At 42.3% G+C, this 18,875-nt stretch overlaps 1 protein-coding gene across 2 annotated transcripts; it reads right to left on the minus strand.

Moving 5' to 3' along the window:
• Nucleotides 1-318: 318 nt before the first annotated feature.
• Nucleotides 319-7,014, minus strand: LOC133902409 (nonsense-mediated mRNA decay factor SMG7-like). 2 transcript variants are annotated; one of them, XM_062343992.1, is made up of 8 exons: nucleotides 6,866-7,014; nucleotides 6,430-6,531; nucleotides 5,398-5,991; nucleotides 5,189-5,311; nucleotides 3,586-3,815; nucleotides 1,325-3,482; nucleotides 995-1,140; nucleotides 319-857 (listed from the first exon to the last, which is right to left on the minus strand). In XM_062343992.1, exons 2-6 carry the CDS (start codon nucleotides 6,502-6,504, stop codon nucleotides 1,355-1,357), a joined length of 3,150 nt encoding a protein of 1,049 aa, XP_062199976.1. In that variant the 5' UTR covers nucleotides 6,505-6,531; nucleotides 6,866-7,014; the 3' UTR covers nucleotides 319-857; nucleotides 995-1,140; nucleotides 1,325-1,354. The 2 variants fall into 2 exon arrangements, with proteins under 2 accessions (XP_062199976.1, XP_062199977.1); XM_062343993.1 differs by having other exon boundaries at nucleotides 6,430-6,542; nucleotides 6,866-6,982.
• Between the last annotated feature and the right edge of the window lie 11,861 nt (nucleotides 7,015-18,875).

The following is an 18,875-nucleotide window of genomic DNA, read 5'->3' on the forward strand; positions in this document are numbered from 1 at the left end:
ACAAGGCTCACAAGTGGTACTTGGGTTTGAGAGAGGGATGCAGCATCAACGGCAACCGGAAGCAACCGGTGCTGAAGCAGATCACCAAAACAGGGCCTGAACATTTTGTATGGTAGTAAAGTCTCTCAGTTTAATGTGCTTAACCGATCAGCTGCCATCCTTTGTCCAACGACCTCAACACAAGTCTACTATAGCCGCGTCACCCCAACACAACCAAACAAATGACAGACGGAAAAAAAAAAGAAAAAGAAAAAAAAGAAGACAAGGCATCAAGATCATGCACCGATGCACTTTATCTTATCTAAAAAACGACCACAATAACACAAACGACTCGACAAGCTCAATGGAAACCATATAAAGTGTACAGTCTCATATCACATAGACATCATAAGACGATGGCTGGTCCATACAGTTCAGGGCATAGGTGCCACACAAATACCATGACAAACTGTTACAGTCATAAAGTAGGTAACTAGTGAAACAGCGACCAACATATTGTTACCAAACGGCACAAACTGAGCAAAATAACAAGATGGAGTGTACTTCGACCGACATGCTAGTTGTTCCTCAACTTTTATTCATAAGTACCATAGACAGGCATAGTAGAACCAAGAACAGACATCCACATTGAATGGCCTTTTAGTCGCTGCAGCAACCATCCACTGGCACCATTCTTGTGGTAGGTAGTCGTCCGATGAGAGATGAAGCATACGGGCCGTGCCTATAACCACTGGATTCGAGTTCGGTCAAACCTTCATGTCTGAGCATCTAAGACTTCGCAATACAATTCATTCTCATCAGACTGCCACAGATCAATCATCCTCCACCCCTGTCTGGCCCAAACAATGTGGCTCACCCTGTAAATCGCAAGCCAACCCAACAATGTAAGCACAAAAGGTAAATATCCTAAGCGGGAAAGTTTCCAACTCACTAGTTAAGGTGATCGATCATATCCAAACAAAATGCATGCATAGAACTGAAGCATCAAGCTTACCAAACCTAACAGCGGCAGTTGTAATGCTTCAAAGACCAACATTCTCCAAAAGAAATTTAACACTATGAGAGAGGGCTGCCGGGTATGGGTCGAACTCAGTAGGGGGTCAAGCTGTGCCACTTCCTCCAATGGATCCCCAGCAACTTCTACATAAATGAAACAAAACAAAATATTTATGAGAACTGTAACTTCTTCAGATGTGTGAACCAAACTTTGCTCCTAGATAAAAATATGTTGGCATGAAATGATATAGACTACATGGTAAGACATGCACTGAAATCGAGACTCCTGTATAATGACAAATTTCTCAACTGAAAGGAAGATCTTTACCAGCAATCATCCTGGAAACAAGCTACTAAGTCACACAAGGTAACGGCTGGACCAGATAGGATTTGCTGACTCTTGTTCAGCCATTTGACCAGTTTGCTGATTTCTTTGCTGGTAATTCTGAAACATATTCTGTTTTGCAGGCTCAAAAAGGTGGAAATCTTGCCATGTCCTCTCATTGGCCCCATGGTTATGCATCCCAGAGGCCTGCTGCTGTTTACCAGGGAAAGGGAATGGAGTGGTGAATGCAGTGCTAGTAGCACTCACATCAGGATAAACAGCTTTTAAGTTATTAACACAGTCCAATGACGGCTGATAACCATCCAGCCAGCTGTAATCATCAACCTGTGGGTTCTGCAGTTTCTCGACTGAAATAGAATCATCCTGACGCTTTGGGGTAATATGGTTAAATCCTGGAGGAGGACCAACAGGCTTTGATGGACGACTAACAGGGTTCTTCTTTGATGCAACAAGCGGTGCTTCAGTGAACCTGAGTGTCACACCATTTGAAGGTGCTACTGATGGTACAACTGAATCAAGCGTAGATGGGATAGTCTCTCCAGTAGCTTTCACTTGATTATGTATCAAATTTGTAATGTTACCACAAGATTCAATAGATATCTGAGGTGAATACCCCATGGGCTGTAAACCACTCAATCCACCCTGCAACCTCTGCTCCAGATAACCATTTCCAGTTATGTTGACATTCTTCAGTCCACTCATTAAAAGTAACTCTTGTTCCCTGAGCAATTTTGAATAATCAGGGCTACTGAAGCGTGGAACCATTGGTGCAGATGCTCGTGGGTCAAAGACAACATCTGGGAAAGTTGAAATAGCGTTCTGAGGACCAACATGCAGTGTACCATTGCTTGCCCAGCTGGAAGCAGGCACGTCAACAGGCTGCACAAATTCATATCTTGGAGCAATGCTAGGAATCACCTTTTGCTCACCATTGACAGCCCAACTAATAGAAGACATAGGTAGTGACTGGTTAATGTTATAATTGCCAGCAGCTGATACAGGTCCGGTACTCTGAATAGAAACTGACATACCATTAGTTGGCCAACTAGCAGCAGACATTGATGTAGTGCTCTGAACAGAAACTGACCCACCATTGGTTGGCCAACCAGCAGCAGACATTTGTACAGGCTGGGCGTATCCATTAACAGATAGCTCTGAAGGAGTTTTCGGAAACTTCTCGGAAGCTATAGGCTTGAAAACAATTTCTTCATCGTCATCTCCTTCAGGACACAACTGCACTTTTGACTGAAGCACGCCCAGATTAGCAGAAACTGAGTCAAATCTTCTTGCAGCTTGATCAAGTTTACTGGCACTCATTTTAAGTGCATCTAAAGATTCATGTGGAGGGGTGTTAGCTTCAAAAACAGGAGGCTTCTCGGCCATGACAAACTTCTTAGAAGATGGATCAAAATATATCCTCAGTTGATCAATCTGAACAAAATTCAGCAGTGATTTCCCTGCGGCAAAAATCCGTTGAACCCGTGCTTTCTTCTCCTTGGTGCTTCCAACATTTCGAAACGTCTGTTTGCTTGAGAAATCCAAAATGATCTGAGCAGGAAGTAAGGGCAAAAACCCTCTTAATTCAAGATCTTCCCACAAAGCAAGCCTGTTGCCAGTTTCACCCTCCTCATACGTGCTCATATTAGAAAAGCAAGCTTCATCATTGTCACCATCAATCGACGCAAGGTCCGTAAGGATCAGCTTATTCATGAACAAGATACACTGGTTCCAGAAGAAAGATCGGGCATTCGCATGCTTTTCCTCCATCTCTGAATCAACAGCCAACTCTGGATGGGACGCCAGCCATTCAATGTAGACCATAATGGCTGGCAGGTAGAAACTTGATGCAATATCACGAAGCTGTGAACACCTTTTGAGAATTTGTCCAACAAACTCAAAAGCAGCTGTAAATGCACTTTGAAGCAGTACCCTGCGTTGCACAATTTCAACATACGATTGGCTATCGGGCTCTTTCTTTACATTGTGCACTGTGAATATAAGGATGGCGGTAAGTCTAACAACAGCTAATGAATTTTCTACAGTGTCAGAACCGAAATTGAGCTCCTCCTCAGGACCGGATGAAAGAAGAATCTGCAGATCATTGCTGACTGAAGCAAACAGCTCCCCAAATGTTTCCAAACTGCAAAAAGAGAGAGAGAAAAAGGACATACTAGTCAGGTTGGCACCAAAGGGAGGAGGGTTGAAGAATAACAAGGTCAGTCATGCAAGGGACTGGAGAGTACCTAGTCCTTGTGAAAAGAATTCCATTGAGCCTAACAAATCGCACATAGAAGGCCTTTAATGTTTCAGGAACACTGCACTCTCGTTCCCGTGCAGCTGCTTCAGTACTAACATCTCTTGGCTGAAACCTTGCTTCACCCCGTCCTCGGCCCCTCCCAGATGACCGCGGGGGTAATGTCCTAGCTGTGGGACCTTTATTGTTGGCTGACAGCTGTGCATAACTCTGACGATTCTGTGTAGAAAGTTGAACGATCAGATATAGAAACTTCATACTGCAGATCTAGGAATATTTTTCGATATGATGATAACAACACTTCTAGTACTGTCAACACCAAAAGCCATCTCAACCCTTAACAACACACCCACCCATCATTCTAATCATATTGCTATATTACAGGAATTTAGACTTTATGCCTGGTTCAATAGTATGCTGTCTTACTCATAGTATAATGCAAACATGGTAGGAGAGACTAGGAAATATCGAGATCCATATGAACAATGATAAGTTGCGATCAAGTTTAATCTCATCTGATGAGTGAAAATAGTTGCACTGACCCCAACAGGACAGGCAGAAAAAACATAACAAGTTTAATAGGAACACAACATGAGATTGAATACAACATATGATGGGTGGTTATGGAATACATGCAATCTGCAAAACATCCAACCATTAGCTTTTAGGGGTTTTTTTTTCCTCTACTAGATCAAATGCACAAAAAATTATAAGATAGTATGAAATAGCTTAACTTGTCTCTTTACTATTCTCTTAAATCAGAAAAGAGTAACCTTGGAATACATTCAGTCAAACTTTCTATAGTTCGGCTATCAATATGCTTCTGAATACTAAGACTCAATATGTGGGAGAGCATAAGTGCGGATTTGTCCCATACAGCACTTCAATAAAACTATAATTTTATTAGCTTTTATGTACATATTAATAGAAATTAGTGCTCAATGTTTGCTCATTAGAGACAATGTAAAAACGTCACTCCTAAGTGACTGGAGGGAGTAATCTCCCCAAAAGAAAAAATTCAAGATAAACTAGCATTTAGGAAACATGGTAGCATTAGTGCATTAAGGAGACAAAATTGTGGCAAACGGAATAAAAATGTAAAGAGAATAGTAACAAATAACATCTTCCCAAACTAGTAACAATAACATCGTCCCAGAATATACAAGCACCCTAAACTTGTACAGAATCTAACACGATAATAGATTAAGAGTACAAGGATAGAAGAAAAAATGAAATAAATCACGCAGTCATTTGCCACATGTGAACATGCAAAACAAGTGCCATTACAGGATGTTTATATTATATTACATTTGTAGAGAAAAAGTGTTAAGGGTCTCGTATGTATTAGATCCACAGCTACAACTAATTAGACTGGTTAAAAATAAGGAGATCCAACAATGGTTTCAACCGTCTGATCTTATCAGACAAACAATAAGAAGACTCGCAAAAGAAATAAGGAAATCAAGTAAAATTTCCACATAGTGTGACAAAGGGGTAGACATTCTACAGCAGGCCAGCAGTATCAAACTACATGACAAAGCATGATGAGAACAATACAACACATACAAGTTAATGAAGATACAACACCATACCTTCTCAAAAAGAATAATCAAGTTATCCCGTGCTGTAGCAAAAGGAGTTTCAGCAGCTAAGCTTCGGAAGTACCTATAAACAGACACCACCTCATTGCCTGAGTAAGATGCTAGTATCGCAAGCTGAAAAATCCGGCCAGAAGCTCATCATTAGATAACTGAATAGAGAATAAAGAACCAGTTGAGCAAATATGGCAGTGTGATCACACCTGATGATGAGGATTGCCACTGGAAGGACAAATGGAAGCTGCCTCCTTGTAGTAACTAGAGGCCGTGGCATACTCACGACTAGCAGAATCATCATCGCCATGCAAGCTCTTGTAACGGGCAAGATCTCCCAAATATATCAGACAGCGGTGGCATGACACCAAGCCTTTCTTTACTTCAGCTGTTTTCTTGTCATCTCTCACAGAGTTGCCTGCATTCTCAAGGCCCTCGGGAAAGTAACCCAGTGGAAGGCCATAATTTGATTTGATCTTTAACATCAAGTCGTGATAGAAGCCAGTTGCTTCTGAAAGGAAGCTTCTGAAGGCTGATTTAATTCTCCTGATTCGATCCAGGTTGGCATTGCTCTTCCCGCTATGAGCTGCAACTGAGCCTGCAGAAATAATGTTCCTCCTGAACTCCTCAATTCTTTTGTAGTGCAACTGCCAGAGATGATACTCTATCTCCTGCTGTTCAGAGAAATCATGATCTGCCACAATTATCTTCTCAAAGTTGTCACGCATCTGAATCCATATGTTGGGATCTGATGGAACTTTGGACTGCACAGACTTCCGGAGCTGATTTTCGAGTTCGCCATTCTGCACAATAACATTGAAGTGTCATCAATTTGTCTTAATGCCTCGTATGGACTGAACTATTTATTGGATCTCCTTACGACATGGGAAGCTCAAACTCAAAATAATGCAAAGCATTGACTTATGAGTATTTACATCCAGGGAGATCACTAAATCAGTGTGTTTTTCTTTGCTTTAAAAAAAATTAAACAGTAAGTGCTCCAACACTCAAAGTAATCCATCTATTATTCAAATTGATGAGCCTATCGAATACACAAACTGGCCCAATTACTACTTCAGCATCTACAGAACACGACAAACAACACAAACAAGCAGATGATCCATCCGCAATTGGCAGAAAAGGCAGGACAATAGACCATAAAGCCGACTATGGCGAGCATACCATCAGAAGTAGTATGAGCTGTAACATGTAAAGAGCCACACAAAAATAAAGGGCTTCACCTTCTTGAAGAGGCGCTCCGCGAGGTCCCGCGAGGACGGGGCTGCAGTAGCACTATCCATCGGAACAGTCATCATCCATCAAACGCACATGGGTTTCGCCACCTGCAACAATACTACGTGCACTTCAATTACCAACGGAATCAAACATCACACTAAAAAGCAATCCAATCTCGCCGCAACACTCTTCGGGGTGAGACCCGCGCAAACCCTAATCCCCCGCTCAGCAAAAACCAAGCGGGGACGAAGAACGTCTGCACCCGCACCCCCGAACGACAAGCCACGAATCGGCGGATCTCCCTGAACCCCGGCTAACTCACGGCCAAGAGTCGCGAAATCTGAGGCCAAAATCCGCGGTTCGGCAGCGGGAAAGCTGGCGATCGGGGGAGCGGGGAAGATGAATCTGAGGAAATCGCGAGTACGGGGGAGGAATTCGTACCTGGTCGTTGCTTGCGACGGGAGCGCGAGAGGGGAATCCAATTTGGGCGATGGGGAGAGAGAGGAAGAAGAGGCTATTTTCTTGTCCTTTTGTCGTCGTCGCCGTGTTCGGGTTGGACTCCATCGACGAGCCAAGGCGGTTGGGAGAGGCTTACAACTCGGACCCACCCACAAGAGCCCTTTTTTTGGTTTCCCGTACCGGTTTTCCTTTTTTTTAAGGCCCGTGGTTTTTGAATAACAACCTGCAGAGTAGACAGTAGAGTCAGCATTTGGATCCACGAGTGCATTTGCATTTTGTACTCCATAATCTGTGTCTATAAACATGAGTAAAATAAAATGTACCTAATGTCATGGAATTTTTTTTTCTTTGCGAGGAAGGTCATCAAATTATTCTAAGCATGTATCTTGCTCACTGGTTTTAGGAAAACAGTTTGCAATTTCCGTACAGGTTTCCAATCGAGCTTTAGCATGTCTCAGATTTTCAAAGTAGAAGTTTCAAAAGACATTTGAAGTTTCAACTTCAACTCCAGCAAGTTTATTAGGTGGTGTTTGGTTATGATTATTGTAACGTGGCCTGATTAAGGGGTAATTGATTGTGATGTTACTTGTTTAGTTCAACCCATCTCTAATTAAGTTCTACATAGAGAGTCTAATATTGCTCGTAAGTCTTAACCCAGTGTAATGGGATCCCGATACACCATCATCTTTACTTGACATCTTACCGTCAAGTTTGTGCCCACCTCCCCTGCACTACGGTGTCACTAGGGATGTCAACGAGGAAATTCCCCGCAGGGAATGGGTAACCATCCCCGCCCCGATTGGGGGAAAATTTCCCCGTCCCCGTCCCCGCTCGCGGGGGAGAAAATTCTCCCATCACCGTCCCCGCGCGGGGAAATATACCCGACGGGTTCCCCGTCCCCGCTACACTAGCACGATGAAGGGCCTGCTGGCTGACAGGCTTTGGTGGGTTGGGCTTTAGTTGAGCCGTTTCTTGCATATATAGGCCATGGAGAGTTTAAATATTTTGAGGAATTATTCCCGCGGGAAAGCGAGGACGGGGGACAGGGAACCGTCCCCGCCCCCGCCATACCCGACGGGGGAGAATTTTCCCCCATTAAACCCCCTCTGCGAGAGGAAAATTGACCCCATCTCCATCCCCTAATAGGAGAATTCCCCGTCAGGGAACGGGGATCGGGGCCCCGTTGACATCCCTAGGTGTCACCCACCCCACTGTGTTGCTCCTTGTGCATGTTCCAATCTAATAAAATATTGTTCTATGCAAATTCATAAGTGTGAGGAATAATGAGGGTTGAATTAGAACACTTAGAAACTAAATTAAATTGGCTTCAAAAACTTTAAAGATAAAATCTATATCAATTTCTATCTAAATGTGCTAAGTTTATCTAGTGTATCTACTCTACCGTTTAAGAGGATTACGATCTACCATAGCAAGCTAAATTGCAAATATGTAAATGTGGAAACGTAAATAAGGTAGAAAGAAAACTCGGTACAAAGGAATTTTATCTCGTAGTATCAATGGCATGAATGCCATCGGTTGGTTGCTAAGTCACCAAATCAGGGGAAGTCTTCGGCCAAGAGAGAGAGCCGAAGGCGGCGAGATGCAACACGTGTTTATGGGAAGATGTGTAGTCTCATTCATGTGTCGCATCAGTTACAGTGCCAACCTAATTATAGCCCGTACTCAACCACTCCACGCCATAATTTACAGCATTACCCCCTAACTACCACATTCCCGGTATATTCGGGGGTATTTTGGTATCATTAAGTACATTTGCACATTTGCAATTATACCCAGACCGCTACATGGGCTTCGATGGACATGTCCGAGCCCCCATAAGGCCAGTCGCAAACGGGCCTTCAGGGCACCTTCGACCAGCCTTGACGCTACGTCCCGAGTCACCCTTCGGTCTCTGTCCGAAATCTCGCAAGAGACTTCGCCTGCGCTATTACTTGGCATCATAGGTCGACTTTCGGTCTTCGTCCGAAGGCCCGCCAGAGGCTTCACCTGCGTTGATACTTGACGCTACGAGTCGACCTTCAGTCTCCATCCGAAGGCCCGCTAGAGGCTTCGCCTGCACTTCCTAAAATACAACTGTATTATTCTTCAATGTACGGCCACCAGTGGACTTTGACTCACCATCTGAAGGGGCCTGTGAGACCATTCTCCAACACCACCTCTAATCCATGTTGGAGCTCTACAAAGGATATACTCTCGATCGTCAAGTCTCTTCTGATCACAGTCCTTGAGCTACCAAGTCACCAAGACAAGATCTCAAGCATGATGAGCCACAAAGCCACCAAGGCGAAGTCTCACCATTAGCCTCTCTTTTGGTCACTTGACGCTGTGATCACTTCAAAACTTAAGCCACCAAGGTAAAAGTCTCCGTGTCCTCGTACACACATCTTGCAGCCGCTCCACACCAAGTCGGGGGATCAACAAGCTTGAGCCACCATGGCCCAAGATACTGGCGAGCCATCAAGACTCCAAGATGCTGACTTGCCACTCGATACAAGCTAGGATCACTCCTTGATACCTTCTTTAAGCTGAGCTACAACTCACTCTAGACCGATAAGCACTAAATACTCTCTAATCTTGTGCTTAATCGCCTTGGATGATCACTTTAACAACTTTGTGGCTTCGATGTCTTCTCAAGTGTATAGCTTCCTCTAAACTCCAGCAGCATGCCACATCTTCAAATGACTGAGTGGAGGGGTATTTATAGCCTCAAACCCATCAAATAGTTGTTTTACTAATGGTTGAGAAAAGCTGTTAACACCAGATGATCCGGTGAGAACAGTAGTACTAACACCAGATCAACTGGTGTGTACAGACTCAGAAACTAGCTGTTGGAACTCCATTCAATGCCTCTGTGAACACAGGGCACTCCAGTGTGCCCTTAAATCCATCACCGGACTTTCCGGTGAGTTATCTTGAGTCATCCGAGCATTTGCAACATCTTAGTGTAAAATGCTCCGATGCATTCATCCGGTGTTCATTCCATTCATATCGGATTATCTAGTGAGTAAAATCTTCTTTTCTTTTCTTAGAAATGCTCCAGTGTAACTATCTTTGTGATCATCAGATTATCCAGTAAGTTGATCTTCATTCTTCAACACTTGCATTCTTTTCTGCAAGATATGCTTTGGTGTTATATTCCGGTGTGTACAAACCAAGCATCGGACCTTCCGGTGGGTTAATCTTTAGTCTTCTGCACTTGCATTCTTCTCTGCAAGAAATACTCTGGTGTTACCTAATGCAGATCGCCAGACTATCCAGTGAGGTCCTCAACCTTCTCTCTCTTTGTCAGAAATACTTTAGTGAGTTCAACACACAGAGCACCGAACCATCTAGTGAGGCTATCAGACTCTGGACATAATGCTTCGATGAGTGCAGACTCCTCTGCACCGGACCTTCCGGTGGAGCAAATCTTTCTGAGACTTTTTTAATTCAATCAAACTTTGTCTCAGCTGTGGTGACTTCTTGAGGTATTGTATTCATAAAACATATTAGTCTCAATGACTATGTTGTCATTAATCACTAAAATTACAATCATAACCTAATAGGGCTATTTTCACTACAATCTCTTCTTTTTTGGTGATTGATGACAACACAACTAAAACAAATGGCAACTAATAAATGATACGAATCATAAAGAGCACGAAACCCTACCACATTACTTAGATGTATGTTGTTACCATTTAGTCCCTTTTGTTGTGGTTCCTCTTTCTCCATTACCATTGTCTCCCTTGATCGACTCATGCAAGAACTTCTCCCTCTTTGTCAACCTAGGTGCCTCATATTGCTTCTTGTATCTTCTTCTTCTCCCCCTTTATCAACTTCAGTATTTCTAAATATCTTGTATTGCGTTTCTTGCTTTGGTCATCAAATGTCTCCTCCTTTGTCAACAATCTAAAAATGGGCTACAAACAAATATTGAACTCGAGAAAAAACGTTAGAGCATAGAAAAGAGAGCTTCATAAATCATGATTTAATGAAATGATACCAATTGAAAAGATATATTAATTGTAATAATAGAACACATTACTATCAATTGAAAAAGACAACCAGGGATTATAATTCATGAAAGTCACATGATATAATCTAAACTCTCCCTATATATGTGCATATATATAATGAGATCCACTTGTAAATACCACTTGTAGGAATATAGCAATATATGCACATTTGGACAATAAGTAGATGTAGAAAGTTTAAATCATATCTGTCGGAGGATGAACTCCTGTCGCAGGGATCCCGAGAGACCCCTTTTTAGAGATTCGGCCGGAGGGATGATCCTGAACGAGTTTGTCTGGGAAATAAACGGGAACGGAAATAAATGCAGTGGCTGGTGGTGGGAGATGATCGACCTAGTGCAAGAAAGATGGGTGCACTGGGGTTTAGACAGGTTCGGGCTGCACGGAGGCGTAACACCCTACTCATGTGTGAGTGCTATATCTTTCCTTGAAGGGAATTCTTCAAGGATGTATCTGGTTACAGGGGTGAGCTGTCTACAGAGAGCTTGAGGCTCTCGTGTTCTAGCTTGGCTTGAGCTTGTTTGTGATGTTCTTCGTCTTTTGATCTGGGCTTCGGGTGCTTCTTGAGGGTTGTCGGGGGTTTTCTTCGCGGTGTTTTTCGGTCTGTCTTCAGAGAGCTTCCGGATCTGAGGCGGAATGTCTTTATGTGTTCTCCATCCTTTCCTTTTATAGGCGCGCCGACCTTGACTTATCCCGAATGGGAAAGAGGGGGCGCGAGTGCCAAGGCGCCACGGAGAAAGGCGTCATCATTCCGTCTTGGCGAAGTGACAAGGGCGGTGGAAAATTGCGGCGTGCACCCGACCACCCGCCACTGTGGAGGTCCTCCGGCGCCATTAAGAGGGCCCACCGGGCAGCCGCAGAGGTGCCCGGTGCGCCCACCCTGTCTTGTTCTTCTGTCAGGGCAGGGTGGCAAGCGGAGCGCTTCGATTTTGGCAACGTTATCCCGAGGCACCCGGGTGAAACGGGACGGGACCCGTGCATTTAATGGACCCACGCCTCCCCCTGCCAGAGCATGGCAGGGTCTGACACTAGGGCGTGGGTAGCTGAGAATGTCAGGATGTCAGGCCGCGCGTGCCTATTAAATGCAGCATTCGGGCCTTTGACTGGCTGACACCCCGATGATGGGACCCTTCGGATCGTCGAACGATCTTGCGCGAACCTTCGGGGAACCGAGTCCTCGGGGGCTGCCACGTGCAGCCCCGAGCACTCCGGTGAGACCTTCGGGGAACCGAGTCCTCGGGGGCTGCCACGTGCAGCCCCGAGCACTCTCTCCCGATCACTTGGGTGAGACCTTCGGGGAACCGAGTCCTCGGGGGCTGCCACGTGCAACCCCGAGCACTCTCTCCCGAGCACTTGGGGGAGACCTTCGGGGAACCGAGTCCTCGGGGGCTGCCACGTGCAGCCCCGGGTACTCTCTCCCGAGCACTTGGGGGAGACCTTCGGGGAACCGAGTCCTCGGGGGCTGCCACGTGCAACCCCGGGTACTCTCTCCCGAGCACTTGGCTGTTTGGGTCATCGGGGGACTACAGTACTCGGGGGTAGGCGAGGACCCTTCCGAGCACTTCCTTCCCGGTACTTGGACTCTACGGATCATCGGGGAACTGGGGTGCTCGGGAACCAGAGGCGGCGGCCCCGAGCACCTTCTCCCGGGACTTAGCTTCTTCTTATCTTGCAGGGCGGACCTCGCGGGATGGTGACGCGTGGCGGATGGCTGGCCCGGTCTCGGGACTCAGGGACCCCTAGTTCCTGATACACCGACAATATCATGTATGGAGGTAGCTTAAATGTAGAAATGAATTGACAATGATACCAATTGAAGTATTTAAGCATTGTATACCTCTAAGGGCGTGTTGATTTCTTTATGAGACTATAAAAGCTATATCTAGCAACACATGTTAGTCTCAATATTACAACCCATAGGATATACTCCCCCTAAATATGTGCATACAAATGCCGAATACTTATGAGATATATACACTTGTTTTTTTATAATAATGGAGATTTATCATATAGATTGAATCATGGCACATGAAAGATACCAATTATAAAACTAATGCCATAAAAATAACCTACAACTAATAAACCATGTAGATTGCTCATAAGAAAGAGAGAAATACAAGCAACGTACCATATGAAAACCCACACTAGGCATTGCAATAAATTAAAATATGTATATGCAATCCTAGACAAGGCAAATAAGCTACAACAATTGAAAGATTTTGCATCTAGCTTTATTACCTTTTTTTAATATTTGAATGAGAATTTGGATATATGATGATCATGATCTTCATCAAAGTGCTCAATCTTATACACTTGACTTCTTTCCTTAAACCTTCGCTTCATTTTATGAGCCAAGTCTCCAAATCTTCATAGTCGCCTCGGACTTCAAGTCTTCTTTGGAACCCAAACCGACTTAGGCCCCTTCATATTAGTGATGACTTCCTTGGGAACCCAAATAGGTTGGTTCCACTCTTAATTCTTTCTCTCAACTATATGTGCAACCACCTTGCTATTTTCTCTTTTTTTTAAGCTTGTAGTGGTTGATCTTGATCTTATTTTTGTAGTTGGGCTTGATGTAGAAGTAGGTTTTATTTAAGAGGTTTGTTGCTTTAATCTTCTCGTTGTCTCTTTTTTGACTTGCTTGTATTGATAGGACTTGTGATCTTCTTGATGACATTTGAAGCATGTCACGGTGGACCCCTCCGCAAGGTTCTTCACCATGGTTGCACGGTTATCTTGATGAAGTTGTATATGGTTCTTGCCCTTTAATCTTGCCAAGTCCTTCTTGAGTTTTTTCACTTCTTGCTTGAGTTCATCATTTAATTGTGCAATAAGTTCATTAGATGGTTCTACAAGAATATTCTCAATATATATCTCATTGCAAAGGGGTGAGATAGATAAACCAATTAAATCATCACAAGAAGTGCAAACATCTATCTTAGGATTGAAATTAAATAGAGAGGTAGATTGTTGTAACAGGGCCTTATATTGAATTTGCTCAATAATTATTTATAATTAGAAACAAAGGTAGCATGAATGTCATTAAGTGCATTGAATTTCTTAAGCTCTTTTGATTGTTTCTTAAGGACCTTTTGTTGCTCATTGATCAAATAAAGAAGTTCATTATAGGAAGGAGAATTCTCATCAGATTTATTACCACTTATTTACTTTCCATACCTTTGGCCATAAGACACTTGTGTCATGATGGCTTGCGTGATGACAACCATGAGAAAGAGTTTCTCTTAGAGGAGTGGGTGACGAAGCACTCATCACTTGAACTTGAATCTTAATCTTCACCCACTCGTCTTCCCATACTTGTAAATACTTTGGCTCTTCTCCTTATCTCCCTCTTGCTCTTGGTTTTCTTCTCCTTGTTCATGCGATCAATAGTTTCGACCAAGTATTTTATGGAGATTTATTGATCAATCTTGGCATTGATCTTTTTTATGTTCTTCTCCACTTGAGAGATGAACTTGGTGACTTTGGGATTCATTTTATTATCACTTGATGTGCTTTGCTCATCATCTTCATTGCTTTCTTCATCTTCATCTTCATCTGTATTATCTTCGCTTGAGCTTAATTCTTGTTCTTGCCTCCTCATTTTAGCTTTCATGTGTGAGCATGGTGCTTACTAATTTGTGAGAGCATGGTTCTTGGTATCAGATAAGGAAGAGGCTTTGACCCCATGTTCATGGTCATCTACTGGGCGATGATCTTACTGAGTACTTGACTTGAAGTCATCCTCTTGATGTCATTGTTGTCATAGATGATGGAAACTATCAATTTATACTTAGAAAGAAGAGCTTAAAGTATTCTTCTTACCACTTGATCATCGTCAATTGGCATCAAACCTAGCCCATTGATCTCATTGACAAGAATATTCAAACATGAGTACATGTCATTAATATTTTCATGGTTAAATTGTTTGATACTATTGAACTTAGTAACAAGCACATGCTATTTTTCATTACGCATATCCTTTGTGCCTTCATGTATTTCAATGAGACTATTCCAAATATCATGTGCATTAGTAAGAGAATAAACACAATTAAATGCATCAATATTTAAAAATGATAAAAGAATACACTTTGCCAATACATCTAATTGCCTCTCCTTGTTAGTGATAGGAGATTTCATCCCTTCCTTGGTGACTTTCGAACATCTAAACCTTTAGTTTGAAAATAAAAAACCATTAGAATTTTCCAATTGGTGAAATTAATACCATCGAAAAGTGGTGCACTATAGGTATCCATCCCAACCTTAGATTTCACAACTCTAGGATATTAAGCCTATCAAGAGTATGAAGCTCTGATACCAATTGTGAGAAACAGTGACGTCCTAAGAGAGGGGGTGTTAGGACACTTAGAAATCAAACCAAGTTGGCTCCAAAAACTTCACAAGATAAACCTATATCAATTGCTATCTAAATATGCTTTAGGTTTATCTAGTGTATCTACTCTACCGCTTAAGACGATTGCAACCTACTCTAGCAAGATAAATTGTAAGTATATAAATGCGAAAACGTAAACAAGATAGAGAGTAAAACTTGGCACAAGAGATTTTTATCCTGTGGTATCGATGGAATGAATACCACCCCTAATCCATGTTTGAGCTACACAAAGGATATGCTTCCGGTCACCAAGTCTCTTCCGGTCACGGCTCTTGAGCTACCAAGTCACCAAGACAAGATCTCAAGTACAATGAGCCACCAAGCCACCAAGGTATGGTCTCACCACTAGCCTCTCTTCTGGTCACTTACCGCTGTGATCACTTCGGAGCTTGAGCCACTAAGGTAAGGGTCTCTATATCTCTGCACACGTGTCTTACAGCCGCTTCACACCAAGTCAGAGGGCTAACAAGCTTGAGCCACTAAGGTACCAATTAAAGCCTTTAAACACTACATATCTCTAGGGACTTGTTGATCACTCCATGAGACTACAAAAGATATTATTTGAAACATATGTTAGTCTTAAAATCACAACCCATATGATATACTCCCTCTAAATATGTGCATATAACTGTTGAATACTTGTGACAGATATGTACTTGTTATTCATAACAATGGGGAGGGTACCCTATTGATCTATAGTACATAAAAGATACCAATTGAAAAACTAGTGTTGTATAAGAAACCTACAATTAATAAACCATATAGGTTTCTCATAAGAAAGAGAGAAACACAAGCAACCTACAATATGAAAAACCTACACTAAGCATTGCAATAAATTGAAATATGCACATGAAATCTCAATCAAGGCAAATATTCTAGATGCAAAACAAAATGCATGAATAAAGATCTAGCTACCATTTACATCTTTTACCTTTGGACAGGGATTTGGGTATATATGATCATGATCTTCATTGCAGACCCAATCTTGTATACTAGGCTTCTTTGATTGAATCTTCACTTCATCTTGTGAGCCAAGTCTCTAAATCCTCATAGCCGCCTCAGACTTTAACACTTCTTTGGAACCCAAACAGATTGGGACCCTTTAATGTTGGTTATGACTTCCTTGAGCACCCAAATAGGTTGATTCCACCCTCGGATCTTTCGCCCAACCATAAGCGCAACCACCTTCTATTTTTCTTCTTCTTGAGCTTGTAGTGATTGCTCTTGGTCTTGTTCTTATAGTTAGGCTTAGTATAGAGGTTGTAGGTCTTATTGGAGAGGTTCATTGATTTTTTCTTATCCTTTGTCTCCTTCTTGACTTGCTTGCATTGGAAGGACTTGTAGCATTCTTGATTATACTTAAAGCATGTCACAGTGGACCCCTCCATAAGTTTATTCACTATAGTTGTACGATTATCTTGTGGAGATTGGACAAGATTCTTGCCCTTTAATTTTTCCAAGTCCTTCTTGAGTTTCTTCACTTCTTATTTGAGCTCATCATTTTCTTGTGCAATAAGGTCATTAGATGGTTCTAGAAAAATATTCTCAATGTATTTCTCATTACAAAGGGGTGAGCATGATATATCAATTAAATCTTAGCAAGAATTAAAAACATATACCTTAGGGTTGAAATTAAATAGAGAGGTAGATTACTTTAAATGGACCTTAGTTTGAGATCTAATGCACTTAAATTTTACCGTAAGCTCTTCACGCTCCTTGTTTAGTAAATTGAATTTGCTCAATAATTACTCTTAATTAGAAATAAAGGTAGCATGAATGCCATTGAGGGTATTGAATTTCTTAAGTTCTTTAGATTATTTTAAGGGTCCTTTGTTGCTCATTGATCAAATCAAGAAGTTTCCGTTGAGAGGGGGAATCCTCATCGGATTCATTATCAATTACATTGTTTTCCATACCTTTTGCCATAAGGCACTTGTGTGATGACGATTTGCGTGATGATGACCTTGAGGAAGAGCTTCTCTTGGAGGAGTGGGTGGTGAAGCTCTTGTCACTTGAGCTTGAATCTTCATCTTCACTCACGCATATTCCCATGCTTGCAAATATTTTGGCTCTTCATCTTGTCTCCTTCTTGCTCTTGATCTTCTTGTCCTTCTTGATGTGACTAATTATTTTGACCAAGTCTTTATGGAGATTCGGTGATCAATCTTAGCATTGATCTTCTTGATGTTCTTCTCCACTTGAGAGATGAGCTTGGCGACTTTGGGATCCACCTCTTCATCACTCGAGGTGCTTTTATCATTTTCATCTTCATCTTTATCATCTTTGCTTGAGCTTGACTCTTGCTCTTGCCTCCTCATCTTTACCTTCATGTGTGGGCATGGTGTTACTTATTTGTGAGAGCTAAGATTCTTGGCGTCAGATGAGAAAGAGGCTTCCACCCTCATATTCATGGTCATCTCATTGACGGTGATCTTGCTAAGCACTTGACTTAGAGTCATCCTCTTGATGTCATCGTTATCGTAGATGATGGAGACTATCAACTTGTACTTTGGAAGAAGAGTTTGAAATATTCTTCTCACCTCTTGATCATCGTCAATTTGTCTCAAACCTACCCTATTGATCTCATTAACAAGAGTATTTAAATGTGAGTACATGTCATTAGTATTTTCATAGGATAGTTGTTTGATGCCATTGAACTTAACGACTAGCACATGATATTTTTTATTACGCACATCCTTTGTGCCTTCATGTATTTTAATGAGACTAGTCCTAATATCATGTGCATTGGTGAGAGAATAAATACAATTAAATGCATAAATATTTAAAGATGATAAAAGGATACACTTCGCCAATGCATCTAATTGCCTCTCCTTGTTAGTGATATGAGATTTCATCCTTTCCTTGGTGACTCTCCGAACATCTAAACCTTTAGCTTGAAAATAATAAACCATTACAATTTTCCAATGGGGGAAATTAGTGCCGCCAAAATGTAGAGTGCTATGGGTATCCATCCCAACTTTGGACATTGTCACAACTCTAGGGGTTAAACTTTATCAAGAGCATTAGACTCTGATATCAATTGAAAGGATTGATGACATCCTAAGAGGGAGGATTGAATTAGGATACTTAGAAACTAATGACTTCAAAAACATCACAAGATAAACCTATCTTAATTTCTATCTAAATACGCTCTAGGTTTATCTAGTGTGCCTACTCTACCATTAAAAGGATTGCAACCTACTCTAGCAAAGTAATTGCAAGTATGTAAATCTGGAAACGTAAATAAGGTAGAGAGAAAACTCAGCACAAGTGATTTTTATCCAGTGATATCGATGGCATAAATATTACCCTTAGTCCATGTTGGAGCACCACCAAGGATATGCTCCTGAACGGTATTTAGTCACGGCTCTTAAGCCACCAAGCCACCAAGGCAAGGCCTTAAACCATATGAGCCACCAAACCACTAAAGCTAGGCCCCATCACTAGCCTCTCTTCCGGTTGCTTACCGCCGTGATCAGTTCAAAGCTTGAGCCACAAGGCAAGGGTCTCCGCGTCCCTGTGCACGTGTCTTGCTGCTGCTCCACACCAATTGGGGGGGGGGGTC

The sequence above is a fragment of the Phragmites australis genome, chromosome 20, assembly GCF_958298935.1.
Source record: "Phragmites australis chromosome 20, lpPhrAust1.1, whole genome shotgun sequence".
In the NCBI taxonomy this organism is placed as follows: domain Eukaryota; kingdom Viridiplantae; phylum Streptophyta; class Magnoliopsida; order Poales; family Poaceae; genus Phragmites; species Phragmites australis.